The sequence below is a fragment of the Camelus ferus genome, chromosome 21 (genome assembly GCF_009834535.1).
Source record: "Camelus ferus isolate YT-003-E chromosome 21, BCGSAC_Cfer_1.0, whole genome shotgun sequence".
NCBI classification, from domain to species: domain Eukaryota; kingdom Metazoa; phylum Chordata; class Mammalia; order Artiodactyla; family Camelidae; genus Camelus; species Camelus ferus.
Window position 1 is genome coordinate 584,071 of NC_045716.1, and position 15,255 is coordinate 599,325.

The following is a 15,255-nucleotide window of genomic DNA, read 5'->3' on the forward strand; positions in this document are numbered from 1 at the left end:
TCTGGACATAGTTACTTCTGCAGAGGATACGGTGGAAGCAGTAAGAGTAGGTGTTAACCACTAGGAGAGGAGAGTAGAGAGAGTGCAGGGCAGAGGGGTAAGGAGGAAGGGCCGTGAAAAGGAGCTTGTTTGGAGACTGAAGAGGAGAACCCTGTAGTGGTGCATGGTGTTATAAACTCCTAAAAAGAGAGTTTCAAAAGGAGGTGTTCTAGCAAACATGAGGAGAATGAGGGGCAAACAGAGTTTTGAAGGATGTAATGTAGTAAAGAGGAAAGAAGGGTTCAAAGTAGGTGAAGGCACAGGACCACTCCTTTTAGGATTTCTTTCATGTTGGTGGTTAAGGAGAGTTGTCAGCAGAGTCAGTTTGAGAGAGTTTTGTGGGTTTTTTTCCCCTCCAAGAAATTTTTTTTTTTTTAATTTAAAGCAGAGGGAAAGAAGCCATTAAAGATGGAAAGAACTCTCTCCTGGTTTATTTCACTCTTTGTTAACACTGTTACTCTCCCTCTCATCCAGGCCGGATAACCGCAGCCGTTACCCAGCTCTGTTAATTTTTTTCTTTTCTTACTGCTGCTCTGCTTGTTGAAACTAATATAATTTTATTCCTAAACCATTATAAATACCTGTTTTACTCTTTTCTCTCTGGTTTATGTTTCAGAGACTTAATCAATCTTACTAAAACATGATTTTTATCAAATTACTCTACCCTCAGAGGTTTTACTGACTTTTCCTAATGTGCTGAGTGTCCTTTCACTTGCAGAATTCTTTATGGTTTGGCAGTAGACTTTCTTTCTGACCTTCTTTCACACGCTATGCCCCGATGAAATGAATGTTACATTTCAGCCAAAATAATCTGTCTATTCTTGTCACCCAAAACACCTAGGGGTTTTTGTTTTTCCATTTCCATGCCTTTAGACCTGTGGGAATAATTTCTCTACCAATATAAATAGGGCTCATTTCCTCCATCAAGAAATCTCTGACTAGAGATCCAGTGTGATACAGAGTCCTTTTCAAACCCAAAGTCACAGCCCATTCATTTACTCATCCATTTAGTGGATCAACACCTTTTTTTTTTTTTTAAAGAAACAGACTAATATTAAATTTGTTATTTAAATTTCTAGTTTGTGATATTTTTAAATAGCTCTTTTGTGAGTATCCTTATCCTTTTACTGATTTCTTCCTTAGGATAAGTTACTAGAAGAGGAAACAGTAAGCCACAAAAGAGGGAAAGCTTTTTCAGTCCTTGGGCGCTGCCTTGCCCAAAGAAAGGTTCTGTGTTTAGACTTCCTCAGTGTTGTGTGGGAGCGTGTGTGTCGTACTGCTCCCCACACTGTAATTATCACTCTTTCGCCAATTTAATGAGGAAAAAAAGTGAAATCATATTCTAATTTGAAAACATCCTTGCTGATTAGTGTGGTTTAAACTTGTTTGTTAATCCTTTTGTTTTCTTCACATATTAAAATTGAAAGCATAGTTACTTTAAACAATCTAGATTTTTATTTAATTGAATTGTTTTTGGTAAATATTTTTAGTTTTTGTTAAAAATGGAGGTGCTGAATTTTGAGGAATCTAGCATTTCTTCACTTCTGCCATAACATGAGAAGCAGGCAAGAAATTGAAACAGAAGCTGCTAAAAGCATTACAGTAAAACAAAGAAAACTGTATTATTTTCTTATCCTCAGAAGTGTCGAGAAAATTTTAAAGGCTATTTTTTAGAAGGGGCCTACAGGTAGAAAATAACTGTCTTCGTATTCTTCCTTATACGTACTTACTAAATACTTCTTTTGCTCATGAAAATTTGTATGATCAGCCTCTCTTAGAGATGCATACATAATTGATACTATTTGCATTAATGGTTTTAACTCAGAAGTACTTACTAAACAGAAATGCTATTGTGATAGTGGTCATTTTTTAAACTCACATGGAAACCCTAGAGCTGAGTTTCCGGTCAGCTTGGTTCTGCCTGATACCAGGTTTATACTGTAGTATGATTTGGCTGTCTGAACACATTTTTCTTTGTCTTATTTGTTAGCCTGTCAGCAAGACAATATGTTCTATATTTCAAAATTTTTTAAACCTGTAAATAAACTTTTAATTGTTTCTCAGCCTTTTGGCTAAGATCAAGGGTAAATAAAATTTCAGTCTCCTTTTAAATACATACTGTAACTTAGTCAGGTTTTTCTCTATGAAAGACTGTTTAATGCAGTACTGCTTTTACACAAAGGCTCAAACCTGGTTTCTTTTAGGACTGGTCTAGTTTTCTGTTCTTGTACCAACTAGTTCAAACTGTCCAGAGAAAAGATTGTTACAGAAGGTATTTTCTCTGTGTAATTGTTATAATGGTATTGAATTTTGATACCATTGAGGAAGGAGCTAAAAGAAAGCTTATTTATCCGATGAGTGTTATGTGCTTGGAGTCTACTTCCCTAGGTGTTAACTGGAAAGTCACAGAGACCATCGGGTAAAATTTCAATGTTTATTTTATGACTTATTTTCATGATTTGATTGAAAGTCTTGATTGAAAAATGGTTTCTTACCCAGAAGTCACTATCTTTTGATAATTGTTAGCAAATTTTGTTTAGATTTTATTTAGATTAATTATTGGTTTTAATTATTAATTATTGGTTTTAATTATTAACTAATTAAATTTTTATTTTATTTAGATTAATTTAAAGTTTGGTATCAGAAAACCAGAAGCTCGGACGGGAACCGAGACAGACACCTGCACAGCTTGTGCGGGCACCTTGATCCTTGAGTTTGCTGCTTTAAGCCGATTCACAGGAGCAACAATATTTGAGGTTGGCTTTCCATGGTCTTTGATCTGCTGGGTACTGGGCATAACTAACCTTAACATCTTTTTTTCACTGGTCAACTATTAAGATTATCAACTGGAGGTATTCTGTTACCTTAGTGAACTTTGTCTAAATTTCAGCACACAGTTTTTAATTGTCAAAAACAGAAGTTATATTAAGCACAACTTTGTGTTTTGTTCATGAACTATAAAGTAAATTTTTAGGTTTATTCTTAGAATTTTTTTAGCCATATTGCATATGAAATTTGGTATCACAAGTATCTTATATGAAACACTCTATTTCTGTATTTTGTTAGACTTCTAGATGGTCTGTTGCATTTTTGATTAACTTCACTAATCTTCTAAAAAATAGTGAAATTTTTGCACTTAAGTTTTGATTGAGAGTCTTAACTGGAAGTTTGTTTACTGCAAGGGAAATATTATTCATTATCCAAGGACTGAATATCCCCTGAATAGTTTGTTGTAGACCCGCTATATCTCTCACTTTTTATCTTAGCTAATTATTTAACTGTGTCATTGGAGTGCAGTAGTAGTAGCCTCTTTTTCAAACATGACTTAGAAGACTTTTTAAAAATTCAGCAAATGGTGCACATAGAACAAGCAGAAATAGGGACTGTATACTAGCATTAGAGACATTTGATCTGAGTGTAAATAAAACAAGTTAAATGGTCTTTGTGTGAATGTGTGTTCAAAGTGTCTTAAGGACAGATTTATCTTGTTTGGTTTTTTATTTTATACCTTGCTGACTAGTATTTTCCCTTCATTTAAAAAAAAAGGTAGTCTTTTTTTTTTTTTTTTTTTTGCATGCTTTCTAATTTAATTTGACCTACAAACCCTGAGATACCGACGCATTTACAGGTGAGGAAAGTGAGGCTCAGAAATGCGCAGCTAGTGGGTGAATGAGTGGAACTGGATTTAGAATCCATGCCTTTCTCAATTCAAAGCCCAGAGTCTTTCCACGGGGCTATTTTATATTTTAAACCATGATTTTTTGTTTAACTTGTTGAATGTACAGTGATTTATTGTGAGAGCAGCAACCTAATGCAGTTGAAAGAGAATCAAACTAATATAGGACTGGTAAACTACAGTCTGCAGGCCAAGTCTAGCCACTGCCTGTTTTTGTAAATAAAGTTTTACTGGAACACAGCCATGCTTATATTCGGCTCCATTTGTGTACAGGGACAGAGTTGAGTAATTGTGACAATGACTGTGATCCATACTGCCTAAAATATTTACTGTCTGGCCTTTGTTAGAAAAACTTTGTTGACTTTAGGTCTAATATGTAAAAAGATCTGAATTTTCATATTAGTTGCTCTTTAATTTTAAACTTTGATTAAACCTTTGATTTCACTGGGTCTGTTTTTTCAGCTGTAAGATCAGAGTAGGAAAATGTAATTTTTATGAAACTTTTCAGCTCTGAAATTATACCATTAAATAAAATTGTAATCGGCTTTGTTTTTAAAAATTCAGCATAAATAGATTAAATAAAAAATTAAAACTATTTTACACCCTAGTCTTAAATCTGCAAAGTGACAAATTGGTTTAATGATTTCTCTTTTTTTTTATAGAAGTACTTCTGCATTGTTGAGTAGATGCATACTCTGAAATTAATTTTAACTTAGAAACTCTTTTGTACATGTTCTTTGCTTTTATTTTGTCACATCTTTTCATCCAAAGCCAAGAATTTGATCAGAAATAATTTTAATTTGGTGTCCAATGGATAAAACTAAATGAAAAAAAGAGAAAAATGTTGCAAGGTTGTAATTTTGGTATTGTCTAATGAACACTAGTTGATTTACTTACTCTTCACTGACTAAGTTGCATGCTATTTAAAAAGTGAGATCTGAAATGCCTATTCTGTTTCAAAGATGGCATACCACTTTTGAAATTCTCTTCCAGTTTTGTCAATTAAGAGTATCTAGGGAGATTTTCACTTTGCATTTAAAAGATAGAAATTATTTCAAAAAGTGAATTTAATTATGCCAGTAGTTTATAATTTAATAATACGTGTGTGCGTGTGGACCTGTACTACAAGATTGTGACAGATGAACAAGGATGATCTCAGAGTGAGGTCATTACCGCTAACTAGCATTTTTAGAGTCTTTCTTTTTAACTACACTCAATTAGCTGAAAAAGCCAATATTTGACTTTTAAGGAAATTTAATGTATACTATAAATGATTATCTATAGAATTTTCCTTAATTCTTAAATATATACTGTGGGCCTTTGATTTTTTGTTTTCTTTGTTTCCTGTTTGCCAAAGATATGCAGTTCTTCAAGTATGCTTTTCTTTTTTTTTTAACTCCAGGAATATGCAAGAAAAGCTCTTGATTTTCTCTGGGAAAAAAGGCAGCGAAGTAGTAATTTAGTGGGTGTGACTATAAACATTCATACTGGCGACTGGGTGCGGAAAGGTATGTACGTTGGGCTTTTCAAATTAAGCCTTCACATCCTCAAAATGGTTGGGAAATAAAGGACTTTAATTTGTTAAAATAATCTCTAGGACAGTAAAAAACATACTTTTTCACCAGATTATTGCTAGAATTTTAACCATTGTAGCCACATGTTCTTCTTTGGTGCCAAATAATAGCACGCTTATTCCAGATGACTTCGTGTTCTATTTCATACCTTATAGCATTATCAGTAGAAGGTGTGCGTGAAACAGTACAACCAATTCCTTTGACAATCAGAGGATCAGAATACCTCTGCCATCTCACATCAAGGTGTAGTTAAGTGCAAATCAGTATTTAATGATATTCTCACCAATCCTTATGTTTTTTTCCTACCTCTAGAAATAGTGTATAGGATGGTAGCTAAGAGCATAGATTCTGGAACCATATTGTTGGAATTCAAGCTGTCTGATCTTGGGCAAATGATTCAACCTCGTGTGCCTCCGTATCTTTATCTGTGAAAAGGGGATAATAGTTCTTACTTAATAGAGTTATCATGATTAAATGAGTTAATCGATGTCAAGCACTTAGAGCAGTGCCTGGCATATGGCATACTTCCTGTGAAATAAATGCTCGCTAATGTCATGTTTGTCCTTTCATTGATACTTTCACTTCCAGGAGTCTAGGCTTGAGGAAACTATAAAAGATAGAAGATCATTTGTTCCCAAAGATGTTTATCATATAATTATTTGTAACAGTATGGAAACAGTCTAAGTCATCATTAATAAAAGAATAGAATCAGTGTTTGAAAGTTATTTTACATCAGTGTTATTAAATTGAATTGGATCTTGGGGCAAAGCATATAACAATGTGATATGAACAGACAGAATGAAGGATTATATAAAAAATATGATTTTCTTTATAACACTCTCCTGTAAAAAACAAGCATAGACAAATGGAAATATACTAGAATATTCCTAATGAGATTATCTTTATACATTTCTCTGTTTTCCTAAAGGCTTATATTATATATAAAATAAAAAATAACTGCCTATATTTAAATAAATGAAAATGATACAAATATTAATTTGAACATTTTAAAATAAAATTATTGCCTCTATTCACTATTGTCTCAAATTTTTCAAAGTTTTATCTAAATGATTTCTTCCTGAATTCCTTCTGAATCCTGGCTTCAGAATTCTACGATTTCTTTTCTTAATTCTTTTTTTAACCTGCTTTGGAACTCAGATGCAAATTAATTAATCATAATTAATTTTGAATCAATTATAATCCTTTGTTTATGACACTCTCATCATTGGCTCACGCATGGTCCATTTTAATCTAGTCATTTTTAATGATATAATAAGCACACACAATGCGCCAGCCATTGTAAAAGCCGCTAACCTGACAACGTAACTACTGCATCTGGTCCTTGACTCTCCCGATCTCTGCAGTCCCACACCTCTGCCCCCTCTAACTGAAATGACCTCACTCTTTTCTTGTGTTGATCGTTCCCTTGCTTTCCTTTCAATGAAGTTTTGTTGCATCCATATGTATTCCTTAAAAGTATGTTTTTTGTTTTGTTTTAAACTTAAAAAAGGGTATCATGTCATATGAGACTTTTTGCTTAAAATTATATTGCTAAAATTCTTGCACATTGTTGCATGAAGATGTAGTGCATTCTTTTTCGATTGCTGCATAGTATTTTGCTGGATAAATAAACCATGATTTATGAGCATTTAGGTTGTTTCTAGGATTTTAGTCTCATGAACCATAGTGCTGTGAATATTTTTGTTTTTCTTCTGTTGTATAAAGGTTTCTCTTGGCTGTGTATCTAGGAGTGGAATTTTTAGATGGTAGGGTGGATTAAATCTGAACTGCAAGAGATTGGTCAAATTGTTTTCTCACGTCGTTTCACCACTTTATATATTCACCAGCAACATAGAACAGATCCTGTGGATCAGCATCCTCTTCAACATTTTGTGTTGTCAGACTCAAGATTTCGCCAATCAGATGGCTTTACAGATGATTTCCCATAGTGGTTTGATTTGTATTTCTTTGATCATTAATGATGTTGAACAGTTATTCATATTTATTGCTATATGTTTTCCTTTTTTAATATATGGATAGTCTTATATTTTGTCTATTTTCTATTGGATTACTTGTGCTTTTTTAAAAAAATTATATGATACTTATGATCTATGTGATACCTATCCTTTGAATTTTATTGAGGTTTTCTTTTTGGCCTAGAACATGGTTCACTTTTGTATACATTTCATGTGTGCTTAAGAAAAACATGTTCATTTTCTAATGGTTGGATATAGAATTCTATACATGCCGGTTTGCTCAGTTAATAGGTCATTGCTGATTTTCTGTTCGCTTGATGTATCAGGAATTAAGGAAGACAGATGAAATTTCTGACAGTGGTGGACCTATAGTTCTGTTTTTGCTTCATGTATTTTGTTGGGTACATTGATTTAAAATTCTCTTCTTAGTTGAACCTTTCATCATTATGTAGCGATCTCTAATAATACTGTGTTAATCTGTCTGTTTAATCTGATAGTAGTATGGCTACATCAGCTTTATTTTGCTTCATATTTGCTTGATAAGCCTTTTTCTACCTTTTTACTTTCAATCTTTCTAGGTGCTCATGTTACAAGTGTAACACTTGTAAAAATTTATAGATTTGAAAAATCCATTTTGTTAGTCTTTATCTTTTAATTGGTGAATTTAGTCCATTTACATTTATTGATATTTTTAATATATTTAGACTTTTTTGGACTTATTTATACTATCTTAATTATTATTTCAGTGTGTCTCACCTTTTCTGTGTTTCCTTTTAAACCTTTTGTTTTTGATTGAAACCTGTATTTACCTCCTAGTAAGATGTGAACTTTCATTTGCTCTCCCAGCCTTTTATTTCCCTCTGCCTCAACCCTCATCCCCTGTTATGTTGATACCATATTGATATTAATTCTTTTTGATTATGAATATGTTTTCTTTTTTCTTTTGGGTCTTAGCACCACCCCTCTTCCTCTTTCGTTAAAGACAACAAACTTTATCAAGGTATTTAGTCACCTGTATTTTGTATATTTCTTGCAACATCTCTTAGATTTGCCTCTTTTCTTATATAGGTATTTAATCCCAAACTGTTTTCAGTAGCTTTTAATAGCTTCTGAGGCCTTATATGCCTAATGATAATTTTATCGTGCTCTCATATTTCAATGACAGTTTGGCTGTATATAATTTTCTGTTCCAAGTTATTTTCTTTCAAGTCTTTGACAATACAACTCTGTTTTCTCCTTACATCCTGTTAAAAAATCTGTTATTCTGATTCTTATGCCCTTGTTTGTGATCTACTCTTTCTCTGGAATATTAAGACTATCAGAGACAAAGAGAAATTTCTTTTTTATTTTATTTTATTTTATTGAGTTATAGTCAGTTTACAATGTTGTGTCAATTTCCAGTGTAGAGCACAGTTTTTCAGTTAGACATGAACATATATTCATTGTCACATATTTTTCACCATGAGCTATATATGTAAGATCTTGAATATATTTCCCTGTGCTGTACAGTATAATCTTGTTTATCTATTCTGTATATACCTGTCAGTATCTACAAATTTCAAACTCCCAGTCTGTCCCTTTCCACCCCCCTCCCCTCTGGCAACCATAAGTTTGTATTCTATGTCTGTAAGTCTGTTTCTATTTTGTATTTATATTAATTTCTCTTTCTCTTTTCTTTCCTTTTTATTTTTATTTTTTGTTTGTTTGTTTTTAGATTCCACATATGAGCGATCTCATATGGTATTTTTCTCTTTCTGGCTTAACTTCACTTAGAATGACATTCTCCAGCGACATCCATGTTGCTGCAAATGACATTATGTGAGAAATTTCTGAAAATATGACGATAATCTTAGAATTTTCTTTCTCTCTCCTTTTGGTATTCTCTAGGCCCTTTCAATTTAAAATCTTCATTTTTAATTGCTGAAAGTTGATCTTTTTTAAAGATATTTATCCCTTTCATTTTTATATATCTCTTTTTGCAGTTCCTGTTATTACATGCAGTCTTCTAGTTTGCTGATTTGCTCCTCAGCTCTATCCTAGATGCTGTGTATCTTATCTGTTATGTAATTTTGTTACATTTTTATTCCATAATTTCTTCTCAATTAAAAATTTCCTTGCTTCTCATGTTGTTTTGCTAATATCTTCCCCATCTCTTCAGTGTGTTTATTAGACTGCTTTTAAGTCTTTGTTTGCCTCTTCTAACATTTTCTTCCTCTGATAAATTCTTACTCAAGTACTTTCTTCTTCTTTTTAAAAAGTCGTGCATCTTAAATGTTTTTGTCCTATAACTCATGTTCACTTGTCACCTACTTTGTGGAGAGGTCAGATTCCAATCCCTATCAGCCCCAGTTATCTTGGGGGTGCATGGTTAGAAGTTTTTAGAAATACCAATGCCTGGACTTTTAGACATTCTGATCTGATTGGCCTGGGGTGTGCCCTGCATATAGGGATTTCTAAGATTGTAATTGTAATTATAATTTAGATTATAATTCACCAGCCTTAAGAGTTTGGAAAGGAGGAGTGGGGAAGAGAATGTCTAAAGTTAATTTCGACCTCTTTTTGAGTTTAGTTCCTTACACAGGTCTAACGTGCTGCCCCGATGTTACTCCGGAGGCTACCTGGAGCATAGATCTGAGCGTTAGCCGCTGTGGGAGGAGACAAGCAAGAGCGAAGCTCCTGCGGTTTTTTTAGTTTTTCTGTATGATCCTTTCGTAACTATGCCTGGCTGCCTTCTGCTCCAGAACAAAGCTCTCCCTCCTCTGCCCCCTCATCAATGTCCTCCACCAAATTCTTATAGTTCCCTTGTTGTTTTATTTTTTTGGTCCTCTGATCATCTTGGAGGAAGAAACCAGCAATTGTGGTAGCTTCAGCAGTTGGATGTGTTGTTTCCACATTTATTATAACTTTACAGATTGATGTCTAGCTGACTGAGGATCTAGTAAATGATACCTGCTAATGCTTCCACTTTGAAGTTCCTTACTAAGAAAATGAGCTTTCATGGTATCTCCCGCTTTTACGTAAATAAGATTTCTATAGCCAATTTTGCAGAGCAAGACTATTTTTTAACATACAAGCTACTGTCAGCAAAGGAACTATAATTCATATAGTAATGGTTAATCTTTCTGTAAATGTGTAATGTTTACTTTCAGCAGTTTCATGTTTAGATTAATTTTTCATTCTTAGTGTACTAGTATCCTTACTTGTACTCTATAAAGAATTTTTAAGACTTGTTTAATAAAGAATCACATTTATGTGTATTTTCCATAGACAGCGGAGTGGGAGCAGGGATTGATTCATATTATGAATATCTATTGAAAGCCTACGTCTTGCTTGGAGATGACAGCTTTCTGGAAAGATTTAATACAGTAAGTTGGTCCAATTTTATATTAATTTTAGAGCTAATTTAATTTGTCAGATTTTGGTAGAAACTCAATTATCTGAGTGATATTCTGAATAATAATTTATTTTTAAATGTATAGTAGTTTTTTTTGTCAGTATTCCCTGATGGATAGGGACAGGATAAAAAGCTACATACATTCAAAAAATTAGTATACAAAGTAGTTTTATTTTCATCTGTTATCAGAAGTTTTCAGAAGTTTCCAGTAAGTAATAAAATATGTAGAATTGAATTTTACCTAATCTTTTATACAAGGAAGAGAATTAAAATTGGAAAAAGTTACTAGTTAGCTTTCTCTTTTGGATTCCATTTCTTTTGGGAATAATTTGGCAGTCGGCCTGTCCTCGGTTACACCGAGTAGACAGGGTTTTGAGGACTTGGAGAAACCAGTGAGTATTCGTTTCAAAAGTAGTAAGTCTGAAGTCTGGATCAGACTCCCAGGCATATTTTTAGGGAAGAAGTGGAAGATTATTGAACCCGATTGGATTGCCTTTGTCTGTAATTAAAGCAAACTGAAATTAGTTACAGTAAACCCATCAGCTGTGTCACTGTATTCTTTTTGAAATAATTTACCATTTCTTTGCCCACCCATGAGTTCACATTACTGAGAGACAGTGTGATAGGGTGGTTAAAAGTATAAGAGCTGTCCTGCTTGGATTTAAATCCTGGCTGTGCCACTGGTTTTGTGGACTTTGAGCAAGTAACTTAGGCTGTTTTCCTGTTTCTTATCCACAAAGTGGAAACACTAACCCTGTTTTGGGGGAGGACTAAGTGAGCTTATGCACATGAAGTGATTAGAACAGTGCTTTAAGATCAAGCAGGTGCTCAGTAGTAGGTATTAAACAATAGATGAATGAGGGGAAAAAACTAGTTTAAAAAGTCCTAATAAGTCATCAGTTGAATACTTTTAAAAACACTTACGTATGTCATTTATTAGATTCTAACAAGATTTTCTTGAGGTGAATGAGGAGAGAGTTTTTGTTGTTGGTTTGTTATCCTTCATTGACTCTAACAGCTCAGCCTGTTGTCAAGGCTGAGAAATACCTAGAAGAGAAGGGGAGAGGAGGTTTTAAGACCATAGAAGGTGGAGGTAGGGGCCAGAGGAATGGTGACAGTGATTAGGTGTGTTAGGTCAGGTGGTGGTGAGCACCACTCAGTCAGCTGGGAAAGGATCAAACTTCCTAGACAACGGAGGAGAAGGGAACGAATTCTGTGGTATAGAAACTTGTAGCTGTTACTTCAAGAGGACGCTAAGCGCATCCTTGGGCCCCAAGGGCATAGTAACCATGGGCAGGTCCCACAGGATAGCCAGGTTCAGATCTGCACCGTTCAGAAGGTCCCATTTTATCTATGTACTCTTTTGTATTCTGCATCGGAGTTTAAGAACACAGAGGAGTATATATAAAATACTCAGAAAGATTTCCATCTGAAGTAATGTAACTGTTTATGTAGGTAATGAACAATTAGTAAATTTATTCCTATGTAAATGCAGGGTTAATTTCTTCACAGTGCTATTTAATGATATGCTGTGTTTAGAATAGTTCATCTTCTTTCATCCCCTTCATGAACACCTCCTGTGGTCCCCTTCAGCACTACGACGCCATAATGAGGTACATCAGCCAGCCGCCGCTGCTCCTCGACGTGCACATCCACAAGCCGATGCTCAATGCCCGGACTTGGATGGATGCTCTGCTGGCCTTTTTCCCAGGTTTGCAGGTAAAAAAACAACCACAAAAAAATCCCTTATTCTCTTAATATTAAAGTGAAATGATTATAATTAAATGCATTTGTGATCTCTATAATTGAATTACCGGAGTTACATTTCAAAATTATAGTAATCTACATTTTTCTGTTTATATATATATATTTTTTAGTGTTCTCAGCATTTGTTTTTTTTTAATTTTTTTTATTGATTTATAGTCATTTTACAATGTTGTATCAAATTCCAGTGTAGAGCACAATTTTTCAATTAACATGAACATACATATATTCATTGTCACATTCTTTTCTCTGTGAGCTACCATAAGATCTTGTGTATATTTCCCTGTGCTATACAGTATAATCTTGTTTATCTATTCTACAATTTTGAAATTCTGTTTATATATTGATGATAAAGTCACCTCACATTTTACTAGGTAATTTTGTTGTTATCATTGGTTTCTAGGTCTTAAAGGGGGATATTAGACCTGCTATTGAAACTCATGAAATGTTATATCAGGTGATTAAAAAACACAATTTTCTACCAGAGGTAAGCAGATAATCTTTGGAATTCTAATTTACATATACGGTAGATTGCTAATTTAAAGGTTAGGAAATGCCATCTTCATGGTTGGCTTGTTCTGTGTCATTTTTCCTGGTTGAATAGTTTTATTTAATTAATGGAGTTCTGGTTTACACAGTATCACATATGTTTCCCTTTCCCTCATGTATTAAGAGAAGTCTGTGATAATGCTGAGAGTTTATTAATTTTAGATTTAAAAAAATTCCAAATTTGTATTTCTCAGCCTTTTCTAACCTGTGCTGTTACATACTGTCTCAGTCTAACTTTTACACACACCCCTAGCTAGGGAGACTGTTTTACTTCTTGCTTCCTGAAGTTTAGTTTATGAGAACAATACACATTGAGTGTTCTCTTGCTGATCACACATGCTGCCTGGAAATTTGGAAAAAAATGTTAGCTCTTCCTCATGCCTGGTTTCTAGACATTATGTTAGTAATAAAATACTTTTGCTAGTTTGATGTGATAAGATTTTAATAGCATATTTTTGGCTTCCAGAAATGTACCATTAAAATTTTCAAATATATGTATGGCCTTGTTCTGTCCTTGCTTATTGAGTACCGTCTGTGAGATACCTGAATACCTCACCAATTTAGAAGCTTCCTAAAGTGTTTGTTTCAGAAAGTATAGTTTTGTTAGCCTTCAGATGAGTAGGACTATACAGTAGGACTAACCTCATATTCACTCAGTATAAACTGAGGTTTCAACTAAATACAAAAGAAGTTTTATTTGATTCCCATAAAGTTTTTTTTTTAATTTTTTTAACCAGTTGAACCTATTACTGAATACATTTGAGACTAAGTTTTATTTTTAAGTCATACCGTTTCTCACTCCACAGAGGATTTGAGACTCTTATAAAAGAGAGCATGTGCTAAAATAGAAATATGAGAATGAGGGACTTAATAATTAAGAGGAAAAAATGAAGATAAGGAAAAAGAAGAAAACAATTATGTGGACCACCAGGACCCATGTAGTGACGTTACTGAAGCCACAGTTTTTCCTAAGCTTCCTGATAGCCAAAGTGATCATTTTTTTAAAATTCCATTTAATTGCTAAAAATATTAGCCTTCACAAAAATGAATTGTGACTTTAAGCAATGAAATTTTTCATCGTATAGGTGAAAATTATCACTGTATTTCCTATTTGTACTTGTTTATGATCTAATTTATGTACTGCTGGATATTCTAGAACTGCTTGTTTATTTTTTTAAATCACATTTTTATGCCTATTTGTGTGTTGTTCTGTCTAGGCATTTACCACAGATTTCAGGGTGCACTGGGCCCAACATCCTTTAAGGCCAGAATTCGCAGAAAGTACCTACTTCTTGTATAAAGTAAGCAAATTTACCTGTCTTTACTGTTAAGTCCCCTTCTGTGTTGGATATCTGACTATCTTATAGTCATTGGGTTTTCAGAGTTCTTGTTTAATGTTATAATGATTGGCTATATATCATGTTCTTATTCATCTAGTTCATAGGGTTACGGAAAGATGCAAGAATTGACATCTTAAGTTTTACGCATTTTTCAAAATATTTATTAAACATTTCTTTAAAGAGAAATTTTATATCCTGGAGCTGCTTTCTGAAGTGTGTCTCTTGCCTCCTTGAAATCAGGCAGCCTTTCTGGGCATTAGAAATTACTTCTAAAGCCTAAGACACACAGTTTGACAGCTTTCCAGTTGTGTGTTTTAAGAAATTTATAAAGCCAATCCATGGCTTATTTTCAGAACTTGGTTTTATGTACCAAGTGTTCAGTGCCTAATACATTGCCTGGCACCTAGTAGGTACTCAATAAATATTTGATGAATGGTTATATGGTAATATATAAGCTATATGTATGTATACATATATTCTCCTTTTTAATAGGCTACAGGAGATCCTTACTACCTTGAAGTAGGGAAAACACTTATTGAAAATTTAAATAAATATGCTAGAGTGCCTTGCGGATTTGCTGCCATGAAGGATGTTCGCACTGGAAGTCATGAGGACAGGTAAAACGATTCTCACCTCCGCTCTCCTCACGGTAACTCTGTAATGGCACAGAACGATTGCTAGAGTTCACAGAAGCTCAGTGCCTTTACAAAGGGCATTTCAAGATGCAAACCTTAGTTCACTGTGCTTTTTTTTTAAAACTCTGTTCAATAGGCTGATTTTAAATTTTTGAAAGTTTATATATTTTTACCATAGTGCCTGGCATATAGTAGGTGCTCACGTGATTTTTTAAAAGATGAATAAATGATTGTTAAACGTCAGTACTTTGGTCTTTGGAGTGTTAGACATGTTGGGGTTTTCGTCTTTGTTAGTAGTGTTTTATAGT

General features: G+C 33.7%; 1 protein-coding gene across 4 annotated transcripts in view; it reads left to right on the forward strand.

Annotated features, from left to right (window-relative positions):
* Window positions 1-15,255, forward strand: part of EDEM3 (ER degradation enhancing alpha-mannosidase like protein 3) — a 60,980-nt gene that overhangs the window by 23,716 nt on the left and 22,009 nt on the right. For all 4 annotated transcript variants that reach the window (XM_032463537.1, XM_032463539.1, XM_032463540.1 and 1 more), the window contains exons 7-13: window positions 2,661-2,795; window positions 5,118-5,223; window positions 10,533-10,630; window positions 12,253-12,378; window positions 12,827-12,910; window positions 14,190-14,273; window positions 14,805-14,929. In XM_032463537.1, coding sequence (XP_032319428.1) covers window positions 2,661-2,795; window positions 5,118-5,223; window positions 10,533-10,630; window positions 12,253-12,378; window positions 12,827-12,910; window positions 14,190-14,273; window positions 14,805-14,929 — 758 coding nt within the window. The remainder of the gene's footprint in view (window positions 1-2,660; window positions 2,796-5,117; window positions 5,224-10,532; window positions 10,631-12,252; window positions 12,379-12,826; window positions 12,911-14,189; window positions 14,274-14,804; window positions 14,930-15,255) is intronic.